Consider the following 25,751-nt stretch of genomic DNA (forward strand, 5'->3'; position numbering starts at 1 on the left):
GGTAACTGGGATAACTCTTGAACTGATTTCTGCTACTCATCTGTGAATAAATTTGGTAAGATTCAATCCTCATTTAAAAAGTGGCTTGGACATACAACCATTCTCCCCAGGCTTTGTGGATTCTTTTCCCAGCAATGATGATTTCCGGTATTTGTTCTATACCACCTTTCTGTTAGTAAAAAAAATGTATAGCTTGTTAGGAATCAAATTGAGGTCACCGAATGCTCCTATATGTTCAGAATGGCCGTTGCCACCTTTCAGGATTTCAGACTATGCTGCCATGGGGGATCCTGGTGGATTATAAATTATTAAAGCTACAATTGAGCAAAGCATAGGTCTCAAGAGGGTTAAAGTCACAGAACTGGCAGGTGCAATTAGATTTCAGACTGAGCTGCTGGAGCAGCATCCTGGAGACAATGACAATGACTATTCACACACATTGCTTCTGTGACAACTCTATTCATGTCAACTCAGCAAGGGTCACTGCCAAGTTAAACTGGTGGAGTCTGCTCTTGGGGTGGGGATGGTGGTTAGCTTGATTAAAAGCTAACATTGCCTATTAAGAAACAGAAAGAACTGTGAAAGTGGAAGGCACAAAATGGTTGAAAAAACAGGAGACTGTATGGAGAGGAGTTATTTTGTTTAAGTTAAGTAAGTCAACCCACTGAAGTGGGGTAGCAATGTATGTTCATTATTTTTATATTATTATGTAGCAATAGAAATCAGTGAAATGGATTGTAACTGCTGTTCTAACTTCTGTATCCACACCTTACTATGGAAGAACGCAGCTTAACAGTTAGTAACAAGCCTCAGCTCAACTAGTGGCAACTCAGGCAAGGAGATTGAAAAAATACACGTGAAAGACATGAGTATGAATATCTGGTCCAGATCACAAGGGGATACCACTGTTACATCCCTGGGTTATGCTATCATACAAGCAGATACAGAGCTGTGCGAGTCAACTCCCATAAAAGTAAGATACTTAGACTGCCTCACTAATACTACTGAACCCAAGAAGTTATCTACGATAGACTCAAATTTGTCATAACTGCCCTTATTGGCAGTGACTTACAGCGAGTGATTTGTTATTGCTCAGATATGTTCAGAAGCTGTCTTTTTTTTTACTACCTTCAAGACTTTTTTTTTGCAAAATTGTAGTACCCAGGTAGCAAATCACATGATACACGGTAAATGTGGAAATGAATGTGATTTGTTACAGGATGCTGCACCACGCTTGGTCTAGAAATATGAAAACAAAACTCTGGCAAATTAGATTCACTATGAAGGTCTACTAAATACAGAGTACAGTCTCAGCTTAAAACAGACAGACCCAAGAGAGACTGTGCAGGTATAGTCATCAAAAATGTAACTAGGATCAAGTGAACAGTGACAAAACTGTCCATAATTTCATACAGATTGGTGGTAAGGGGGTGAAATTCTGTCTGCTAATGTTCATGAAAAAGACCACTTTAAGGCAAAATCTTTTTCATCAAAATTAAAAAAGATGGGAGTTTCACTTCTTAAATTAGCAATATTTCTCAAAGGCCATAAACCTGATGTGAGAAATAAAAAAGTTCACACTTCTACCTTTTATAGCTTTGTTGCTGAGAATTCAAATCAATTTACATCATATTTAAATAATTTATTTACCAATCATTAGGTTTGCTGGGTTGTACACGAATTGGATGGTGTGTTAAATAGAGGTGGTACCAGTGTTCAGTGATGAGGCTATCATTAAAAATATCTTGAGACTGCATGGAGTAGATTTTCATCTTTACTGCCTGGGTGTTAAGCATCGCCTGGGTGGAGTGCAGAAAGGAAAACCTGGTAGGGAGGATTGAAGTTAATAGAAGGAAAATCAGTCTGGATGGGCAAAATTCCACGCCAGAATTTCCTTTCTCCGGGCAATAAAGGTGAAAATATACCATAAGTTCCGTATAGAAGGATAAATTTCTTACAGCCAAAGAGGAAATTAAGTTGAAATCTTTCTTTTAGGCCCTTTAGTCCTTCCATACACTTATTAAAAGCATCCAATAGAAAGTGGCCTCATAATTCACAATGGTTCTGACTGCCTCATTACAAAATGTGCAAAATACTTGACGTCAAAACAGCACATGATTTCGCAGTGACTGCACTTTTGCATGTAAATTATTTATAGCAGGTAAATTTAGAACAAACTCACGTATTTCTTCTGAAATCTTTCATCAACGTTGAATGTTCTGGCATCTTTTTAATATCTTCCCAATCTTTATCTGGCAACAAAACATTAGATAAAATGCAAGTTAATTTGCATTGCTGCATATCCTTTAATGATCTCAATACATTTCAATAAATTTCTAGTTGATAATATCTACAAAAGATTTTTTTAAATATAAAACACTTACCTATAATATAATAGCAGTAAAGAACTAAATGGTACTTTTGTGCTCAAGATTAGGATGGGCAATGAAATACTATTTCATTTTTGATACCCAATATTAATATCAACAATTGTCATATCAGTAAGGCCAGATACAGAGTAAAAGCTTCCTCTACTCTTCCATATCAGCGGATCACCCATTTCCACTTGGAACTGGATTGAGGCTCAACAAACACAATTCACATAGAACTTACAGCTGAGGGCCAGAAAATATTCTCATTCCATTAATTTTGGCTAGATTTAAACAGATCGCAGAAGAACGAACAGTGTATTTACACACTGCACTACACAGTAACCTCTTTTTAGAGCATTTATCTTGCTTTTGTGTTCACTACCACCTAATTAAACAATGAACTTCAAGTTACTTGAACCCAGTTACTTCTGAAGCACAGCGTGAAATAACACCAATTTAAAATAAGTTAGCCTTCAATTCCCTTTAAATATTGTGAATAGAATTTACTTCTCTCCTGATCAAAGTAAACCACACTATGGTACTGAAGCTAACAAACTGATTTCTGTTGCCAGAATGAGTTTGAGCTTGGACTCTGTAATGACACAAAAATGAGGCAATTCAAAACTTAGTGGGAAACCCAGCTGATGATCTCCCTGTTCTGAAGCAGTATTTCCTGCACCACATTACGTGCTCCTTAGTCGAAAGTATCAAATGCACCTTAAAAAATGTTTTTTTTAAAAATCAGCCAATTGGCAGACAGTTAAAATAACTTCGGCCAATTGACTAAGCATGTGTGGAATAATAGGAAATTAACATTGAACACCAAGATAAGGATATACCAAACGTGTGTTCTGAGCACACTGCTGTATGGTAGCAATACCTGCACCATCTACAGCAGGCATGAGAGAAGGTTAAACTCTTTCCACATCTCCCTCACACTCTAAATATCAAGTGGGAAGACAAAGTTCTGGATACCGAAGTACTTGTGGAAGCTAAGTTGTTTACACTTATCTCTGCCTTAAACCAGTGAGTGTAGCAGACAGTATCCAATTACTTGTCTGATGTACATAATGTCATCTCAGGCTAAACAGCAACCACAGACATCTGAATCAAACTGTTTCCAGAAACCCAATTCAAATACTTCAGGCTAGTTTTAAAATCAGCATCAAGAAATGGGAGTTTCTTATTCAACTGACATCAGCACCACTAATTGTGCACTTCCATTGCAACCCTTTCTCGTTCCATAATATGGTGAGTCTGCTGGTGCTCTGGATTTGCCCCATTTTAATTACAAGGAGGAATTCAGAGCACTAGTGGCAAAACTGAAGCAAATGTAAATGTTCAAACTATGCTTTTGCGACTTATGTTCCTAGTTTTTGGCACTACTCAATGTATGACGAAGGATCGTACAAGCTTTGTGGGCCTAAACAGGTACGATGAGAGGTCAATCTGCCCATAACTGAAACAAAAAGCTGCACGAGTATCACCATCAGCAGCCATTTATCTCTGCCACACAAGATCTTTTGTTTCCAGCTGTACAGGGAGAAGCCACCTTTAAGAGTGGGTATCCATGCTACCAAAGGCACAAACACCAGCTTGTTTACGTATTAAGCTGCTACAAGAGGAAGGGCTGCCTCTGGCAATAGCATTACAATATAAACAGATGTAAACAATTTTACAACACCAAGTTATAGTCCAACAAATTTATTTTAAATTCCACAAGCTTTCGGAGGCTTCCTCCTTCCTCAGGTGAATGGTGTGGAAATGAAATTTTCGAATCCTTCGCATTTGAAAATCACAGAACAATGCCTGGTGATTACTGCCCGTTGCCAAGGCAATCACAGTGAGCAGACAGAAAGGTGTCACCTAAAAGGCCACCGAATATACAAACCCCCAAAAAAGAGAGAGAGAGAAGGAAGACAGTCAACGACCCGTTATATTAAAAACAGATAACATTTGTTCGCTGGTGGGGTTACGTGTAGTGTGACATAAACCCAAGATCCCGGTTGAGGCCGTCCTCATGGGTGCAGAACTTGGCTATCAATTTCTGCTCGACGATTTTGCGTTGTCGTGTGTCTCGAAGGCCGCCTTGGAGTATGCTTACCCGAAGGTCGGTGGCTGAATGTCCATGACTGCTGAAGTGTTCCCCGACAGGGAGAGAACCCTCCTGTTTGGCGATTGTTGCGCGGTGTCCGTTCATCCGTTGTCGCAGCGTCTGCATGGTCTCGCCAATGTACCATGCTCTGGGGCATCCTTTCCTGCAACGTATGAGGTAGACAACGTTGGCCGAGTCACAGGAGTATGAACCGTGCACCTGGTGGGTGGTGTCCTCTCGTGTGATGGTGGTATCTGTGTCGATGATCTGGCATGTCTTGCAGAGGTTGCCGTGGCAGGGTTGTGTGGTGTCGTGGACGCTGTTCTCCTGAAAGCTGGGTAATTTGCTGCGAACGATGGTTTGTTTGAGGTTGGGTGGCTGTTTAAAGGCGAGTAGTGGAGGTGTGGGGATGGCCATAGCGAGGTGTTCATCATCATTGATGACATGTTGAAGGCTGCAGAGAACATGGCGTAGTTTCTCCGCTCCGAGGAAGTACTGGACGACGAAGGGTACTCTGTTGGTTGCGTCCCGTGTTAGTCTTCTGAGGAGGTCTACGCGATTTTTCGCTGTGGCCCGTCGGGACTGTCGATCGATGAGTCGAGCATCATATCCCGTTCTTACTAGGGCGTCTTTCAGCGTCTGTAGGTGTCCATCGCGTTCCTCCTCGTCTGAGCAGACCCTGTGTATTCGCAGGGCCTGTCCATAGGGGATGGCCTCTTTGACGTGGTTAGGGTGGAAGCTGGAAAAGTGGAGCATCGTGAGGTTGTCCGTGGGCTTGCGGTAGAGTGAGGTGCTGAGGTGCCCGTCTTTGATGGAGATTCGTGTGTCCAAGAAAGAAACTGATTCTGAGGAGTAGTCCATGGTGAGCTTGATGGTGGGATGGAACTTGTTGATGTTATCGTGTAGTCTCTTTAGTGATTCCTCGCCGTGGGTCCATAGAAAGAAAATGTCGTCGATGTATCTGGTGTATAGTGTTGGTTGGAGGTCCTGTGCAGTGAAGAAGTCCTGCTCGAACTTGTGCATGAAAATGTTGGCGTATTGGGGTGCGAATTTGGTCCCCATGGCTGTTCCGTGTGTTTGGGTAAAGAACTGGTTATTGAAGGTGAAGACATTGTGATCCAGGATGAAGCGGATGAGTTGTAGGATGGCGTCTGGAGATTGGCTGTTGTTGGTGTTGAGTATTGATGCTGTCGCAGCGATGCCGTCATCGTGGGGGATACTGGTGTAGAGTGCCGAGACGTCCATCGTGGTGAGAAGTGTTCCTGGTTCAACAGGTCCGTGGGTACTGAGTTTTTGTAGAAAGTCTGTAGTGTCGCGACAGAAGCTGGGGATTCCTTGCACGATGGGTTTCAGGATGCCCTCGATGTATCCAGAGAGGTTCTCACACAGGGTTCCGTTGCCTGATACGATAGGACATCCGGGTGTGTTGGCTTTGTGTATCTTTGGGAGGCAGTAGAAGTCGTGGGATGAGAGTGCGTAGGATGTTTTGAAGGTCTGGATCGAAGGTCTTGATCAGTTTGTTGAGCTGATGGGTGTGTTCTTTGGTCGGGTCTGTGGGTAACCGTCTGTAGTGTTCCTGGTTGTCCAATTGTCGGTATGCTTCTTTGCAATAGTCCGTTCTGTTCTGTATGACGATGGCTCCTCCTTTGTCCGCTGGTTTGATGACGATGTTGCGGTTGGTCTTGAGAGCTTTGATGGCGTTGCGTTGTGCTCGGGTGACATTCTAGACTGTCTAAACAGACTGGACTGGACAATATAAACGGAGTACTAAAGAAAAAAAGCTACTGGAATGTTTTCAGTAGAAAGTATTGTATCACCTTTAATATTTTTTTAAAAATTCTCTTGCATGGTCAGAGATCCTTCAATGGCTCACCACCACCTTCTCGAGGGCAATTAGGGATGGGCAATAAATGCTGGCCTCGCCAGCGACGCCCACATCCCGTGAACGAATAAAAAAAAAAATTTACCGACTAATTTTCATTCTTTTTTTCCCCCCCCGATTAAGCCCAGCTATTTCAAGTTTTCACTTACATCTGACAATAGTGTAGTAATATATGTTACTTATTGCACATATCCTGATGCAGCTTCATGTAGTAGCAAAGAAATGTGCATTCTGGACAAGTCTGGATGCCAATCAGAAGCCATCAAGGCAGGAAAAGTTACTGCCAGGTGATTACACAAGAGTACCCAACCAATAGCAACATCTTGTTGTTTGGATGCCTCTGGATCGCCATCCAACTGGTTCAAGGTACCAGCAAAAGTACATGAGTCCCTCCATGACCCTCATGGGCTTTCCTAATAACATACATACATCAGTGGTAACGTTGAAAATTAGCCAGTAATTTGAAGATATCTGTATTCCAATCTTTTACTTTAATATGGATGGGGGAGTACATTGCACTGGAAGTCTTCTGATTCAAAATAATTGTAAAATTCAGTGCCAGATATACAGTTGTGCTATGAAATGGCTGGAGATCTAAAGGAAACTAAAATGTTGTTTATGCCACATTATATAGTGAAGGGAACAAAACACTCCACAACATGTTTATCTTTGAAGTATGGAGATTCACATTTCCAGTGGGACAGATAGGGGAGAAAATAGTTAACCTACACAGTTTAGTCTCCTTCAAAAACACATTTGGCCTGTTTGTGTGCAGCGCTAATTCCCATTTCCATTGTTAAACAGCCAGGAATTTCCAAAGACAGATACTATAACAGTATGGCAAGTGTTACACACAGTATCCAGTATTTCCCCACATCCTGAGATACTGTACTCACTTTATCCACCTTGAAAGGATGAAAGGCTGAGTCCACCCTGTTGGGATTTGAGCCTCAGATCTTCCATTCCTGAGCCCAGCAATCAACTAACTGAGCTACCCAACTTTATCCAGCGGTCAACGGTGAACGACTATCCAACTCATATCACAAGAGATCTCTATCTGCTACCTTCAGTGTGAAGACTTCTGGACAATGTTCTGCAGATTCTTGTCCACCACTTAACAAAAGTAAGCAGCAAGTGGCCATTCATACTTAGCAACTTATATGAAACATTTTATTTATTTTTAAATACCTTCTTACAACAAAAGAAACATTCATCATTATTAAAGGAAATCCACATTGTCTGACATCTGTTGCAAATACAAGGGAACCAGCTACTGAAAAAAATTGAAAAGCCACGAATATAGTTTTTTTTTGCTGACATGGAGTACAGAGAGAACTGTTGCTTTCTTTGTTGCTCGATTTATCCAACAAAACTACTCCATATCCTATATAATTACAGATTTCAGTATAAAATGTAGCTTTTATAAATTAACTTTTTTAATTTGCAGCTAACATTTTGTTATATCATATGTATAAAATGGCAATTATCCAACAATTCTGTATATGCAGCATTTATAAATATTCTACATGGAGGACTGCTCCACTGTTGATATTTAGAAATAAATAATTAAAATGAAAGCAGCTAAAAATTAACATGAGATCAGTTCAGACAAGATTCCAAACTCACCTGCTGGAAATCCCATCACATTGAATATTCTATCCAGTTGGTCATGGTGATAAGGATTACTAGTCTTGATATCCTCTTGACGACAATGAAAAATAGGCTCAGACGTTAGCAGCTCAGCAAATATACAGCCAATAGCCCAAATATCTATTAAAATAGAAAAAGCGGAGACCAATAAGTCAAAGGGACAAAACAAGCAAAGCATAGTGAATTCAATGTCATACTGGAGCTTTTCAACTTCTGAAGAGCATCAGAGAGTTCACTGCTTTCTTTTATTTCATTGGTTGTTAAGAGACATCATCCTGACTTTCATATATTTAGTACAACTGAACTTCACAGACTGCCAATAAATGAAATTCTTTTCACTCTAAAATAAAATGGGTTGTTCTGCATCTCCAAGCAGCACCCTCTCCTGGGCTTTTTCTATTTTAAACTATGAAGGGTTTTTCAAGTTATAAATACAAATTGTGAACGATTTAACTTAGAAGTATCGAAAAATTCCTTTGCACTGAAGATACAAAAGCCTTCTATGTCAAACAACTTCAATATAAGCAACTTTGCTTTAATTTAACTTTGATACCATTCAGCAGATCTTAAATCATTACTAAAGCTTAGTGGGCATTCGTTACAAATTAAAAATGAAATGAATTCAATTTTAAAAATGTAAAGTTCTACATTTTAAGAGGTCATTACTAACATTTAGGAGGTAATTGAAAAAATGTAGTAAGATTTCACTTTTCAAATGAATGATGCACCACTTTTGGTCATTCTGTAATAGAGTAAGCTTTATCACTTGAACTTAATTTCACAACAAAGCAGCACTCAGTTGTTCATTTTTATTGCATTTAGAAATGTGCGTGTATATATCTCTGATAAAGTTTTCATTCCAAATTGTGTTTCCTAATTCCAGTATATATATTACTTGGGTAGAATGCAAACCTTAAAACTGGATTCCTAATTTCATAAATATTCATTCAGCTTCTTTTCCTGAGCAAGAAAAATGCTGTTCAAAGATATTAATGTTCTCCAATTTATTTCAGCACTCACCTATGGCTTTGGTATAATGCCTTGCCCCAAGCAGCAACTCTGGTGCTCGATACCAAAATGTTACTACTACTGGATCCAAGTCTGCTAAAGGCTTCAGAGGCGAATTAAACAATCGAGCAAAACCCATATCCGCTGCATGAAAGGTATACAATATTGAAACAGTTAGAATACAGTATGCGAAGTACACAATGAAGAAAAATATAACAGCACACATCAAAAAGTTTTTTTTTATGGCTTTTCCTCCTTCGACTACTTTCACTGTACTTTCCATTCACACGAGAATACAGGACTCTAGCAAAGTTGCTCTAAACCAGGTTTTTGTTGGTGCACAAGAGCAATGCAGAGACAACTTTACATTTGCCTCTGATTTTTCTCTTCCTCAACCCAGGTAAATTTTTTCTCTCCGGAGATGAAGGAACCACATGCATGAGATTACATCCTACAAAAATGTACGCTATCAGTACTGCAATGGAGTACTGCAATGCAGTTGGATTTTCTCTATTTCCTTCTCATTTTCCTATCATTTTATTTTGCTTTTGTGTCCAGTTTCTATATTTTTTAGTTCTCGCATCTCTCTTGCTGGATTTCTTTTTCTTATTTTTTGCTCTTGTAGGCAGTCAGTAATTATTAACAATCATAAAGAAGAGCAAACAGGCAGAGACTGAAGGGAGCCAGCCAGTTGTAAGAACAGAGTCAGTCAGCAAATGAGCCAGCTTGGACAATAAAGGATTCGACAGGGAATGTACGGAGACAGCTAGGACAGTAAAGGATTGGACAGGAATGTATGAAGACAGCTAGAACAATAAATGATTGGAGTGGGAATGTATGGAGATAGCTGGAAGGAAAAAGAATTAAGAAGGGAAAGTATGCAAACAGCTAGCACAACATGAGATGGGGATGGCTAGAAGAACAGAGCAGTACAAATCTGGGGAATATTCAGTCTTACTGCACAAATGTTTTGCACAAATTTGATTTTCATACAAAATGACAGATTAATGCAAGACTCGTAATCACACATTATGAGAACACCCCCAGGGTCTATGGACTTTTAATTAAATTACCTTACAGGATATTGTAATAACTAATAAGTAAAAAGTTTTAGTAGCTCAGAAAATCAATAGAATGCTGCTTCTTCAGCTACAAATTTAAGAATTTTCAGGTTAACTTATCAAGGCCAAGGATTGTTCTGGCTTTGGGGAAAATAATGTTCACTCATCGATGTGACTGAAATTAAGAAAATGAAATCTGAGCAACTGGCTGGAATTTATCTAGGATTCATTTTTGATGAGTAAGACAACTGTGTATGTAAAAGTCGTATCCAAGGTATATCTTATGGGAGTCATCTTATAAACAATGTCAATCAGCAATAACCATTTTAAGGCACACCATTAAAACTACATTTTTCTTGTATCAAGTTCTGACTGAAAGGAATTAAGCAAGAAGCTCAGAATAAATCCCTGGATTAGGTGGGTGCCTGTGATAAAGAAATGTTCATAATCTTGAGTCCTAATTTAGTTTAATTGTGGAGTGACAAAAGTATAAACCTTTCAAGTAGTCTCAGCTCATTATTATACATAAATGAGACTGGTGCTGTTGAATGCAGCTCCCACATGAACAGTAGATAAGAGAGTCAGAAAATATAAGTGCAAGCTACAAAAATTACAGCTTGCTGACTGCAAATTACTTAGTTTAAAAAAACTTTTGTGCTTTTCGTTAGAACTGCCATCGGTCCACCAGGATATGATCTGGGATGACAACTGGGAAATTAATCCAACAATAATTATGTGCAACTATGCCTTGTTACAGGTTGAAGTAATTATAAGAAACTGTCTGTAAATAAGGTTACAGGGTTTGAAAATATCAGAATTTAGCAGGTCTCTGAACCTGCACATGTCATTACCTTTCAACTGAAATTAGTTCTCAGTTTGAAAAATGTTGCAAATATTAAAACTTTTGAAGATAACATCAACTACTTATGATAAGCCAGTGACACAGCAGATTACTTGCTTCTGTACTATGCCTTAGGATGGATGGACACAGGCTGTTTATTGAAATTCCTCAGACAGTGACCTGCTGATTTCAGCAAAACAGTCGTGAAAGCAACACCAAATACAGGCAGTCACCCAACAATGCTCTTACCATTTGTAACACATCTTTAGAGAAGAAAGAAAAAAACAGCAAAAGAAAACTAAAAAGGAGAGAATCAAGTTAAAATATAGGACTGTAATTTCACCACTGAAATCAGGGAAAAAAAACATTTCACGTCGATGACCTTTTGTCCAAACCTTACCTTGCTTTTTCTACAGATACTATCTGTCCTGCTTAGTGTTTCCAGCATTTTCTGTTTTTATTTCATATTTCCAGCATCTGCAGTATTTTACTTTTTGTTTTACTGAAATCAGGATTTAAGTTCAGCTCACATGCAAATACAATACCCCTCTCATATGACAATTGAAGTTGCAGATAAAGCAAGCTTGTGTGGTTCCAGCCATTTATAGTGGATTAGGGTTTATTGACTGTGCATAACTTACAGAATATTTGCCAAAAAAGCACTTGGAGGCTGTAAAGGTTGTTGACGTGCCGAGCCACTGACTCAATCCCTCTCTGTAGCCCAACGAAGACTATTTCTTTCGTACCCCAAGTATCTCATTATACCATACGGTTTAGTCTCTAATACCCTGCTTGCCAGATTATTTCCAACATTCATCACAGAATAAAGAAGTTCTTCCTAAATACTTGAAGGGGAAAAAATTGCAGGGTTATAGGACTAATTGGACAGCTCTTTCAAAGGGGCACAATGGGCCGAATGGCCTCCTTCTGTGCTGTATCATTCTATGATTCTTCCCACTATATCCGTTTTAAATTTACTTTTCATCAATTTAAATGAATTTCTATTATCTATTATACTGTGTTGTATTATCTATCTCCATTGAACATTTAGACAGCTTGAGCAGACTGCAGAGCTTCAACTTCTCTAATCTTTCCTCGTAGCTCATCCCCTTTTAACCTGCAATCAGTTTTGTTGCCCTTCTTTGCTCTGAATCCAATGCAAGAGTGTCATTTTTGGGTTGTGGTGACCAAAATTGAACATAGTATTCAAGTGTGGTCTGATCAGCACATTGTAAAGCCTCTTCTGGAGGCTTTTACTCTACTGTATGACTATACATCCCAACATTAACTTTATTAAATCTATTGCTCATTGGCTAGATGTTGCAAGTTATGAGTTTACTATCACTCCCTCTACCAATTCAGGATTGCAACGGGATCTTGATAAATTGGGCCAGTGGGCCGATGAATGGCAGATGGAGTTTAATTTAGATAAACGTGAGGTGATGCATTTTGGTAGATCGAATCGGGCCAGGACCTACTCCGTTAATGGTAGGGCGTTGGGGAGAGTTATAGAACAAAGAGATCTAGGAGTACAGGTTCATAGCTCCTTGAAAGTGGAGTCACAGGTGGATAGGGTGGTGAAGACGGCATTCAGCATGCTTGGTTTCATTGGTCAGAACATTGAATACAGGAGTTGGGATTCTTGTTGAAGTTGTACAAGACATTAGTTAGGCCACACTTGGAATACTGTGTACAGTTCTGGTCACCCTATTATAGAAAGGATATTATTAAACTAGAAAGAGTGCAGAAAAGATTTACTAGGATGCTACCGGGACTTGATGGTTTGACTTATAGGGAGAGGTTAGATAGACTGGGACTTTTTTCCCTGGAGAGTAGGAGGTTAAGGGGTGATCTTATAGAAGTCTATAAAATAATGAGGGGCATAGATAAGGTGGAGAGTCAAAATCTTTTCCCAAAGGTAGGGGAGTCTATAACGAGGGGGCATAGATTTAAGGTGAGAGGGGAGAGATACAAAAGGGTCCAGAGGGGCAATTTTTTCACTCAAAGGGTGGAGTGTGTCTGGAACGAGCTGCCAGAGGCAGTAGTAGAGGCGGGTACAATTTTGTCTTTTAAAAAGCATTTGGACAGTTACATGGGTAAGATGGGTATAGAGGGATATGGGCCAAGTGCAGGCAATTGGGACTAGCTTAGTGGTATAAACTGGGCGACATGGACATGTTGGGCCGAAGGGCCTGTTTCCATGTTGTAAACTTCTATGATTCTATTCTAATCCCATTCATTGTTTACTTACGATGCATAGGTTCAACTAATATGTAATACTTTACACTTACGAGACAAACTTTATAATTTGTCAACCCAATTGCAATGAGGTTGTAAATCATTCTGTAAATCTTTTACTGCATTCTCTCTCTCTTATGCTCTCCCTATTTTAGTGTTGTCAACAAATTTGACAAGCTTACATTTGGTTACAATATGCAGGTCACTGATACAGATTAGAAACAACAAGGGTGAAAGCACTGACCCATTAGGCATGGGTCAACAGCTCTGAGTTCGACAGTGCACACGTCGCAAGTACACTCAATTTCCTTTTTAAGCCAATGTATCTGATCATTGAGGGTTAACTAGAGTTTAAATACTAGGCTTGTGATACTAGGTTCTACCTCACCACCACCTCCCTCGATCCTTCCACTGTCTCTGATTTGTCACACTGCTTGTCCAATGACCACAAATTTCCTCCAACTAAATATTGGAAAGACCAAAGCCACAAACTCCGTTCCTTAGCCACCAACTCCATCCCTCTCTGCAGCCACTGTCTGAGGCTGAACTAGATTGTTCGCAACCTTGGTGTCCTATTTGTCCGAGATGAGCTTCCGACCACATATCCACACCATCACCTAAACTGCCTACTTCCACCTCTGCAATATTGTCCGTCTCTACGCCTGCCTCAGCTCATCTGCTGCTGAAACCCTTATCCATGCCTTAGTTACCTCTAGACTATTCCAATGCTCTCCTGGCCGGCCTCCCATCTTCCATAAACTTGAGCTCATCCAAAACTCTGCTCCCCGAATCCTAACTCGCACCAAGTCGCATTCACCCATCACTCCTGTGCTCACTGACCTACACTGGCTCCTGGTCCAGGAACGCGTCGATTTTAAAATTCTCATCCTTGTTTTCAAATCCCTCCAAGGCCTCGCGCCCCCACCCCCCCACCCCACCACCAGCCCTACAATCCTCCAAGATCGCAGCGCTCCTCTAATTCTTGCCTCTTGTGCATCCCTGATTATAATCGCTCTTCCGTTGCCTTCAGCCGCCTAGGCCCTAAGCTCTGGAATTCCCTCCCTAAACATCTCCACTTCTCTACCTCTATCTCCTCCTTTAAGTCATTCCTTAAAACCTAACCTCTTAATCTAAGCTTTTGGTCACTTGTCCTAATATCGCCTTATGTGGCTCGGTGTCAAATTCTGATTGATAACGCTCCTGTGAAGTGCCTTGGGACATTTTACTACGTTAAAGGCACTATATAAATGCAAGTTGTTGTTGTTGAAACCCATATTCCATTCTAGGAGTCAAAGCCTACAGCTACAGCCATTGCATACTTCAAAAATGGCCATCTCTAAACAATAATACTGAAATATTTTATATCTCAAGATTATCTAATCAGTCTGATTTTGGTTTAAAAGGGCAAGAGTGTGCATGTAGATAGATATGTGTACATAAATGTGTGCATGTATATGCATGCACACATATGTGCATTCATCGGGGCTTTGAACAATAGAAGTACTTTCCCCACTTCTGAACCTATGAAAGATTAAAATATATGTTTAAAGCTCTTACATTGTAGGAGATTTTTGAATTTCAGTCTAGAGTGGAGACCTGCCAATTTGGATATTCACACTCAGTAGGGATCTTCTCAGCTGACAACAGTAACTAGCTCCAAGTAAATGACATTAATCAGCATTCTTTCCTATTCTGGATGTGTTTGCGAATCATCCATGTCAGGAAATTCCACACCTCAGATGCCACTTGATTGGCATCCAGGACAGGAATGGACACAAATGCATAGGATTTTCACATGGAGCTACCTATGGACATGTACTATCGCTGCTGTTCGTTGATCTTTGTCTGGAGACACGCAATGTCAGTTCTTTACACAGGAAGCAAAATAAGGGCAAATCTCCTGCAACGTAGGAGCTTTTTATAAAAAAAAATCTTAAATTTGGGTGCAATATGCATAACATCTATTTATGATTTTTAGACTACAGTACTAACCTTCAGGTTAGTTACCATAATCAAGATAGTAACTACACATAAAGAAGAATTATATCATACTATACCTATTTTGACTCTCCCTCGTTCTGGTCCTTCACCCATAACTAAAATATTTGCAGGTTTCTGGAAGAATAAGAACAACGATCATTTAGGGTCAATCGCCAGTTTCACTTCAAATAAATTATGCTTCTCAAAACAAGATCAAAGTCATGTTAACAGAAGTATAAATACTTTCATAAATTATGCATAATTACAAAGGCATACACTTTCTACATGGCCTACATACAAGGTCTACTATTTGTGAGTCTTTGTATTGAATAGAGGATGAACTTCATGTGTGCCACTAAACAGAAATGCTGCTCCTTGGGCCTCTATTCTCAGCCAGTAAGTTCCAGGGTGTTGCTGGAGCCAGGATACAGACAATAACAGAGATTGGTGGATTGGGCTGTGTTCATAGTGAGCTAGCCTGAAGTAGTGTTTCAGGTTCCACCTGCAGTTAGGAATACTTCCTTACAAATGTTTTTGTTCGTGGAGCACAAACAGAATCATTGCAGACAAAGTGCTCCAGTGTACAGTAAGGTACTTCTTTGTTCAGGTAAGTGTACAAGTACTTTGAGATATTAAAAAGCCATACTGCTTGCTTTTCTTTTGTTTCTCACAGGCCTTGCCATTTTAAAATTTGCTTAATTTTTACATTTCACATCAATTTTATTCATGTCATTTAAAGTTCCAATTTTACAGTTAAGACAGAACCACTGCTTTACTTATTCCTAAAACAATCTCTTTAGTTCAGATACACGTGCAAGCATGCAACTTATAGAAATCTTAATAGTACTCAGCATACTGCAACTTGAAAATAACATTACAATTTTCAGCAAAATAACTGCAAAAAATTAGGTTAAAATTACCTCGCTCAAACACAAGAATACAACAGAGATTAAAGAATCATGCCCAAGGCCTTCATGAAATCAGATGCAAATGCGAAAATTAAACCAACACAAAAAGGTAATAAACTGTTTCAAATGAAGATTAATGTCATAACATAAATCAGACAATATCACAGAACATTGAAAGGAATAAATATTCAAAAAAGGTGAAAATTCTAATCTGGGAAACTAAGGATCCATTCATTTTGCATCAATAACCAGTTAATATAATGGTATCAATCAGCAGCAGCAAACGAGAGGATTGCCTCTATGATGATAACCTAGTTAATAGCAACCAACATGGCTTCAGAAAAGGAGGATCCTGCCTGACCAATCCCATTGACCTTTTTTTTCTCCCAGTAGGTGGCATACCAGTGGACTGTAAAAAAAGACAAACTTGCATCTCTATAGCGTCTCATCACATTCTCAGGACATCGCAAAGCACTTCACAATTAATGAATTACTTTTTGAAGTATAGTCACTGCTGTCATATAAACAAATGCAACAGGTAATATGTGCACAGCAAGGGGCCCACAAAGAAGCAAATAATCAGATAACCTCTTTTTAGCAGTGTTGGTTGAGGGATCAACGTTGGCCAGAATACTGGTCGAAATTCCTACTCTTCTTTAACTATATCTTTAATATAATGGGTCATTTGCTGGCTCTCTCTGCCTTCCGGATGTTTCTGCCTCTCTCTGTGTTTTTTTTTTCTCTGTTTTTTTTCCCTGTTTGTTTTTTTGTTGAATGTGTATTCGGGGGTTCTGCAGATGACACCTCTCTGTCTGAACACGGTGATTGCCTTGGCAACGGGCAGTTGCAGGGGCAGTCTGTAAACACCATGTATTATTCAATATGTATAAATGCGTAGGCTTCAAGGAGATCTTGAAACATTTACCTGAGGAAGGAGAAAATCTCCGAAAGCTTGTGAATTTAAAATAAAATTGCTGGACTATAACTTGGTGTTGTAAAATTGTTTACAATTGTCAACCCCAGTCCATCACCGGCATCTCCACATCTTAACTAGTAGCATAAGATCTTTTAGATCCACCTAAACAGGCAGAGGGGGCCTCAGTTTAATGTCTCATCTGAAATACAGTACTTCTCAAAATGCAGCATCCTTCAGTATTGCACCAAAGTGTCATCTGAGATTATGTGTTTAAGTATGTGGTGGAGCCTGACCCCACTATCCTCTGAGCCAAGCTGAAACTTGGATCTTGGAAATCCAGAAAGCCTTTCACAAAATTTCCATGAAAGGCTGATACACAAGATTAAAACAGAGAGAATTCAAGGTAAAACCTGGGAATGGACAAGAAACAGAGTTAGGGGAGTAATGGTAGAGTGGAGGAAAGTACTGAATGGAGTACCCCAGGGATTGGTGTTGGGATTCATACTGGCTCTAATTTACATTGATTACTTAGATGCAGAAACTCAATGCAAATCGGTCAAGTTCAAAGATGATACCAAATTGGGAAGGAAAGTTAAATAAAGTCAAGACAGAGGAAGCAGCAGTTTCAAGGGAGTTTGACAAAATGTATAAATGGACAGAAAGGCGGCACACAACATTTAACACAGCCAAGTGTAAAATATTGCAAAATGGGAGAAAAAAGGCAACACACATACTCCATGAATCATGCACAACTGGCTAAAGGTGAGGTTGAAAGAGATCTGGGCTGTTAGTAGACTCAGCATTTAATATGTCCAGTCAGTATGGAGCAGCAATCAACAAAGCAACGAGAATGCTAAGTTATATTGCTAATCAGTACAGCAAAAGTCAGAGGAAGTCATGATGAAATTGTACAGTAATCAGACTGCACCTTGAGTACTGTATCTAACTTTGGTCACCGAGATACCAGGTAAATATCTAAGCAGGTGGTGCAAAGAGGCACAAGGCTAATTCCCAGCATCAGAAGATTTAACTGAGGATAGACTGGAGAAACCAGTCTACTCTTTAGCTTTGAAAAAAGGAAATTGAGAGGGACCATATAGAAGTACGTAATATATTAATTGGTGTTTAAAAAAAAAGTAAACCCAGAGCACTACTTCAAGCTAAGCCGCAACAGGAGGACATTGGTTGCTGCCAATGAAACGCAGATTTAAATCAGATGTCAGGAAGTATTTCTTCATACAATGAGTAATCAACACTTAGAATACACTTCCTAGTAGAGTAGTGAAGGCGAAAACCATGAGGGTCAGTTGGATGCTCTGAGGTGGTGAGGGATCCGTGGGTTTTTCTTTCTGAACAGATGGACCAAATGGCCTTTCTCAAATGTACTTATCTTGTAATCTCAGACTCATGCACAGGCATGAGATAAAGGTACAGTGCAATATGGATCTCTCAAACTCATGGATGACATTTCTGAGACAGTGTACTCAAGAAATCTATATTCAGGTCTCTATTATGTGAAAGAGCGCCCCCAATTACAATCAGGTAATGTAAAACTCAAATCTTTTTAGAATGCCAGTCATCCAAGCAGTTAACAAAATCCACGACAAGTCATAAAAGTTATTGTCGAAGACTGGTAAAACTAGATTGTTATGCAAATACCAGAACAGTAGGAGTGGGACAATTTACACACATTTTACCAGCAGTGCCCCTCCCAATTATGTGGAATTAAATTCTCCATTTTCTATTGCTCTAATCTGGACTAAAGTTAACTGATAAGCATTAACAAAATTCACAGAAAAATCAAATATAGCTCAAGACATCAATATTAATAAATACAAAAAATGAACGAACCATGCAGCAGTAACTGCAACAAACAACTTTCTTTGATATAGACTTCTCATGTTAAAAAAAACACCACCTCCACTGTAATGCCTTGCACTCCTTTCCACTTGTTCTTTCCACTTAATCCCTCCCCTCACCCCCTATTTACTAGAATGATTCCAGGGATGAAGGACTTTAGTTATGTGGATAGACTGGAGAAGCTGAGGTTGTTCTCCTTGGAACAGAGAAGGTTGAGAGGAGATTTGATAGAAGTATGCAAAATCATGAAGGGTCTAGACAGAGTATATAGAGAGAAACTGTTCCCTTTGGTGGAAGGGTCAAGAACCAGAGGACATGGGTTTAAGGTGATTAGCAAAAGAACCAAAGGCGACATGAGGATCAACTTTTTTTTTTAAACACAGCGAGTGGTTATGATCTGGAATGCACTGCCCGAGGAGGTGGTGGAGGCAGATTCAATAGTGGCTTTCAAAAAGGAATTGGATAAGTACATGAAGGGAAAAAAATTGCAGGGCTACGGGGATAGGGCAGGGGAGTGGGACCAGCTGGATTGCTCTTGCAGAGAGCCGGCACGGACTCAATGGGCCGAATGGCCTCCTTAGAACATAAGAACATAAGAAATTGGAGCAGGAGTAGGCCAATCGGCCCCTCGAGCCTGCTCCGCCATTCAATAAGATCATGGCTGATCTGATCCCAACCACAAATCTAAAGAACACAAGAAGTCGGAGCAGGACCCGGCCACATAGCCCCTGGGCCCTCTCCGCCACCCACAGGGCATTGACCGATCCGAACTCAGCTTCATGTCCAATTTCCTGCCCGCTCCCCATAACCCCTAATTCCCTTTACTTCTAGGAAACTGTCTATTTCTGTTTTAAATTTATCTAATGATGTAGCTTCCACAGCTTCCTGGGGCAGCAAATTCCACAGACCTACTACCCTCTGAGTGAAGAAGTTTCTCCTCATCTCAGTTTTGAAAGAGCAGCCCCTTATTCTAAGATTATGCCCCCTAGTTCTAGTTTCACCCATCTTTGGGAACATCCTTACTGCATCCACCCGATCAAGACCCTTCACAATCTTATATGTTTCAATAAGATCGCCTCTCATTCTTCTGAACTCCAATGAGTAGAGTCCCAATCTACTCAACCTCTCCTCATATGTCCGCCCCCTCATCCCCGGGATTAACCGAGTGAACCTTCTTTGTACTGCCTCGAGAGCAAGTATGTCTTTTCTTAAGTATGGAGACCAAAACTGTATGCAGTATTCCAGGTGCGGTCTCACCAATACCTTATATAACTGCAGCAATACCTCCTTGTTTTTATATTCTATCCCCCTAGCAATAAAAGCCAACATTCCGTTGGCTTTCTTGATCACCTGCTGCACCTGCATACCAACTTTTTGATTTTCTTGCACTAGGACCCCCAGATCCCTTTGTACTGCAGTACTTTCCAGTCTCTCGCCATTAAGAAAATAACTTGCTCTCTGATTTTTCCTGCCAAAGTGCATAACCTCACATTTTCCAATATTATATTGCATCTGCCAAATCTCCGCCCACTCACCCAGCCTGTCTATATCCCCTTGCAGGTTTTTTATGTCCTCCTCACTCTCTACTTTCCCTCCCATCTTTGTATCATCTGCAAATTTTGATATGTTGCACTCGGTCCCCTCCTCCAAATCGTTAATATAGATTGTAAAGAGTTGGGGACCCAGCACCGACCCCTGTGGAACACCACTGGTTACCAGTCCGAAAATGAACCATTTATCCCAACTCTCTGCTTCCTGTTTGATAACCAATCCTCCACCCATGCCAGAATATTACCCCCAATCCCGTGATTTTTTATCTTAAGTAATAATCTTTTATGTGGCACCTTGTCGAATGCCTTCTGGAAGTCTAAATACACTACGTCCACTGGTTCCCCTTTATCCACCCTATACGTTATATCCTCGAAGAACTCAAGCAAATTTGTCAGACATGACTTCCCCTTCATAAAGCCATGCTGACTTTGTCCTATTAAATTATGCTTATCTAAATGTTCCGTTACTGTCTCCTTAATAATAGACTCCAAAATTTTACCCACCACAGATGTTAAGCTAACTGGCCTATAATTTCCAGCCTTCTGCCTACTACCCTTTTTAAATAACGGTGTTACATTAGCAGTTTTCCAATCTGCCGGGACCTCTCCTGAGTCCAGGGAATTTTGGAAAACTATCACCAAAGCATCCACAATCCCTACTGCCACTTCCCTCAAGACCCTAGGATGGAAGCCATCAGGTCCAGGGGATTTATCCGCCTTGAGTCCCATTATTTTACTGAGTACCATCTCTTGAGTGATTTTAATCGTATTTAGCTCCTCCCCCCCGAGAGTCCCCTGTTTGTCCAGTGTTGGGATATTCTTAGTGTCCTCTACTGTAAAGACTGAAACAAAATATTTGTTCAGCATTTTTGCCATCTCCATGTTTCCCACCCATTCAACCTTTCTATGATTCTACTTTACAAGGTGGAGGTGTGGCACCAAGCAGGAAATAAGGAATTTTGCAGGTGGGGAGAAAGAGACCAATTTTTAAGCTAGGTTGTACATAGATACTCATCCGTTGAAGAATTTAATGTGAGGTAGGGGTGCATGAGGCAACAGTCCGGAGCTAGAAGATGATATTCTCGGTGACAAACGAAATGTGAGGTAAAAAGCTCAGATGAACTTGATGCGAGGTAAAAAGTTCAGTTCGAGGGTCAGAGAACAATGAGATTACGCACCACCTAGCTGCTACCAAATGAGCAGCCAGGAAGATTGATTGAGCCAGCAACAAAGACGCTTAGGTACAGGCAAAAACCAAACAGGATGGTTTTAATTCTGCCAACATTGAGCTGTAGGAAGTTTTGACTCATCCAGGCCTTGATGGTGGATTGTCAGTGCAATAAGACAGCAGCAGCACTGGAGTTAGTGAAGGTGGGGGGAGAGGTTTCGTTAGCATCATCAGCAGTGGAAGCTGATCATAATTGTAGTCACACAGAAAGGCGACTTTGACCTGGATAATCTCAGTGCGATGGGATGGCCAAAAGCCAGATTCAACTGACTGGAACAGGAAACGGTCTGAGAGATAAATACAGGACAAAAAAGTGTAAAGTTATAATAGGACCTCATAGCTGGTGCTCAATTTTCACTGACACCATAGAATGCAACTGGTTGTTCAATTTTACACAACTCTAATTCTAACAGAGCAACTGCAATAGTGAAAACAATACACCTCAGTCTCAGTTCCACACTTCATCACAGTGATAGAAATGTTTAAGATCATATTCTGTACATATGGTTTCTCTTGTGTTTTTTGGAAGATCCAGCCTCCGAATACAAATAAAATGGAAGGTTTCCACCCAAAAAGTTAACTCATCTTTTCTCTTTCCAGATGCTGAAACACCTGTATTTTCTATTTTTGTTTCATAGGCAGCATTTGTAGTTTTTTTTCTTTTTATCTCTAGCAGTACATGTTAAATGGAATGGTCACATGAGTTTGACAGTGGTTATAAGAAAGTTGGTGTGATTAATGATGATTTGGAGAGTTCTGCAGTTATTAGGAATTAAGAATTCCCAGCATGGCTTTAGGAAATACAAGTCCTGCCTCACTAACTTGATTGTGTTCTTTAAGAAAGTGACCAGTATTGTGGATGTTGGTATAGCTGCTGATGTTAAATGCCTTGATTTCCAAAAAAACATTCAATGAAGTAGAAGGCTATTGTATAAAATTAGATCATATAGGATTATTGGATATATATTATACTGAAATCTTGTAGGCAGAGGTTTGTCACTAATGGGACTGGATCGGATTGGGGCCTCATCACAAGTGTCATTCCATAATACTGGATGTTGGGACTGCTGCTGTCCCTCATTTTCATTATGACGTCGATAAGGGCATAACTGAAACCATTCTTAAATTCTCAGATGACACAAAAATGTGCACAGACGTTAACAATTTAAACCAAACCAGTAGGTTGCAGGCCAGTTTAGACAATGGGCCTACATGTGGCAGATATTTTTTGATGTGGACAAATATTGTGTCATGTATATGGGGTTCAGAAACCAGGCACGTTTATACCATTCATTAAGGGTAAGAGATCATGAAAAAGACAGGGAGGTAATAGTTGATCACTCATTAAAAGGTACAAAAGCAGTATGAGGGATGGTTACAGGCAAAGGAAATCACATTTCAATTTGTATTGCTAGGACCAGAGAGCATGAAATGATGCTCATTATACTTAGGCCAAATAAGGTTTTAGTTTATCCACGTTTGGAGAATTATGTTTTGGTCTCTGCATACAGAAAAGGATATTGAGGCTCTGGAGAAGGTGCAGAGGAGGATAACCAGAATTATAATTAGCCAAAAGGCTCTTAGCTATGAGAACGTGCTCCAAGAGCTGGACTGTTTACTTTAGAGAAACATAAGCTTGGAGGGGATATGATTGAGGTTTTTAAAATAAAAACACGTGTAAGATATCAGTGTATGATGTACTTTGTGAACAGAATGTAAATTTGTGTTTAAATTAAATTCTTACAAAAATCTAGAGATCAGATTTATTTTAAATGAGAAGATTTGCACAGTAGGACATCCAAAAACATCACAAATGGAAATACCAACACATTAGTTAATTACAACATAGTGATGGGCATCCTACCATTATGTAGAAAATGAATGAAGGCAGTAAAATGCTCAAGGAGTGTAAATGACCTCAAAAATCATAAGAGTGAAACTGAAGCAGTTTACAGTCATTCAATTCCCAGAAGTATCTTGTAACAGGTTCCTAGCCAAGAATATGGAGGAGGGGAAAAAAGGCATTTTCAAAAGAAAAATGAATAAATCACAAGACAAAGTTTCTGGTATTCATGGCTAAGGAAGTATTACATTTCCAAATGATAAGCTTTAATTTTTAACCTGCCCAAATCTGGATTTCTACAATATATTCAAATCAGTTTGACTTTTCTGGTTCGAGGTTAAAATACTAGAATTACTTCTTCAAAAATCTAGGTAATCTAACATTCTTCCTCATTCATTCAGTCTTCATAACAAATGAATTATACTGAAGTAGTGCAAAACAACAGCAAGTGAGAAGCAGTTTAAAGTAGGGTAAATTTTGCAAGATCCACACTGCCAGCACCCAGTACATATCAGGAAATTGACAGCCACTGGCTGATATTTTCCAATACACTCTTGCCGCATGAAACTCCACAGCAGCACGAAGCCTCGGAGAATTTGCCCTTATTTCTTTAATGGTAATAGCAGCTAGGAACACCACGAAACAAAGCATCGTCATCTTGAGTTGTCAGATTTAGGCAGTAATGGTGTGTGATTATGCTGCTGCCTCCAGATAGTGTCAAGACAGACCCTTTGCATATTGACCCATGATGTGACAATTAGAATGTGCCTAAACTTTTCCCAGTGAACCACAACAGCAAAACTTAATGAAATATATTCAAATATCCAATGTTGCTTTATAATAGGCCAAATAGTACCGAATGCAACAAATAATTGCCTAGATTTACAGATATTGTATGTTCTCAAGAAGGTTCTTCAAATGTCAACAAAATGATAACTCTCTTAAATGAGCAACTCGCTAAATTTTGGCACCAGGGTTTCCTCAAGGCAAATTAAGCTTAGATAAAAATTCTAGGTGAATTGTAGAGGTAGTTTTAGATAGCCAATTTAAATGCCAAAAAATATCAGGTGGATCTACAACCACAACATCAGACTCACTAACTCTGTAAACAGAAGTTACAGCAAAAAATATAACAATCTTAAAAAAAACTTAAGATCAACTAAAATAATCTGTTCAGATGGGTCAAGTTATTTGAAATAATAAAATCGTAGGTCGGTCTCAGTGGTTATAACAAAGGGAGGGAAAGAGAAGAAATAAAGGGAGGTGGGGAAGCAATGCTATATATTATTCATTCATCTGACGAAGGAGATAATCTCCGATGCTATATATTATTCATTCATCTGACGAAGGAGATAATCTCCGAAAGCTTGTGATTTTAAAATAAATTTGTTGGACTATAACCTGGTGTTGTAAGATTCCTTACATATATTATAGCAGTAGAGCAAAAGGATTTAAATAGAGTGGTCCAAACAGCATCCCTTTGGTTTACAAAGAACGTAGAGAACAGAAACAAGCTTTTCGGCCCATTGGGATCGTGCCGGTATTTATGCTCCACTTGAGCCTCCTTCCACCCTTCTTCATCTATCAACATATACTTCTATTCCCTTCTCCCTCATGTGTTTATCTAGCTTCCCCTTAAATCAAGGGAACATTGGATATTTGAATATATTTCATTAAGTTTTGCTGTTGAGGTAGAAGATCAGCCACGATCTTATTGAGTGGCAGAGCAGGCTAGAGGGACTGTATGGCCTACTCCTGCTCCTATTTCTTATGTTCTTAAATGCATCTATGCTAGTCGCCTCAACTGCTCCTTGTGGTAGAAAGTTCCACATTCTTACCACTCTCTGGCTGAGGACGTTTTTCCTGAATTCCCTATTAGACTTGTTAGTGACTATTTTATATTTATGGCCCCGAGTTCTGGTATCTCCTGCAAGTGGAAACATCTAGTCTACGTCTACCCTATCAAACCCTTTCATAATCTTGAAGATCTCTATCAGGTCACCCCTCAATCTTCTCTTTTCTAGAGAAAAGAGCCCCAACTTATTCAGTCTTTCCTGATACCAGAAATGAGAGGTTATACATATCATCCTAGTAAATCTTTTTTGCACCTTCTCCAGTGCTTCTATATCCTTTTTATAATATGGAGACCAGAACTGTTCACAGTACTCCAAGTCTGGTCTAACCAAGGTTCGGTACAAGTTTAGCGTAACTTCTCTGCTTTTCAAATTCTATCCCCCTAGAAATGAACCCCAGTGCTTGGTTTGCTCTATTCATGGCTTTATTAACCTGCATTGCTATTTTTAATGATTTGTGTATCTC

General features: G+C 39.7%; 1 protein-coding gene across 2 annotated transcripts in view; it reads right to left on the minus strand.

Annotated features, from left to right (window-relative positions):
- The window catches only part of cdk8 (cyclin dependent kinase 8), a 113,821-nt gene that overhangs the window by 11,267 nt on the left and 76,803 nt on the right, over positions 1-25,751 (minus strand). For both annotated transcript variants that reach the window (XM_067986020.1, XM_067986019.1), the window contains exons 5-8: positions 15,205-15,262; positions 9,020-9,151; positions 7,976-8,119; positions 2,183-2,252 (exon numbers count right to left, since the gene is read on the minus strand). In XM_067986020.1, the coding sequence (XP_067842121.1) occupies positions 2,183-2,252; positions 7,976-8,119; positions 9,020-9,151; positions 15,205-15,262 (404 nt within the window). The remainder of the gene's footprint in view (positions 1-2,182; positions 2,253-7,975; positions 8,120-9,019; positions 9,152-15,204; positions 15,263-25,751) is intronic.

Source organism: Heptranchias perlo, chromosome 6 (assembly GCF_035084215.1).
Source record: "Heptranchias perlo isolate sHepPer1 chromosome 6, sHepPer1.hap1, whole genome shotgun sequence".
In the NCBI taxonomy this organism is placed as follows: domain Eukaryota; kingdom Metazoa; phylum Chordata; class Chondrichthyes; order Hexanchiformes; family Hexanchidae; genus Heptranchias; species Heptranchias perlo.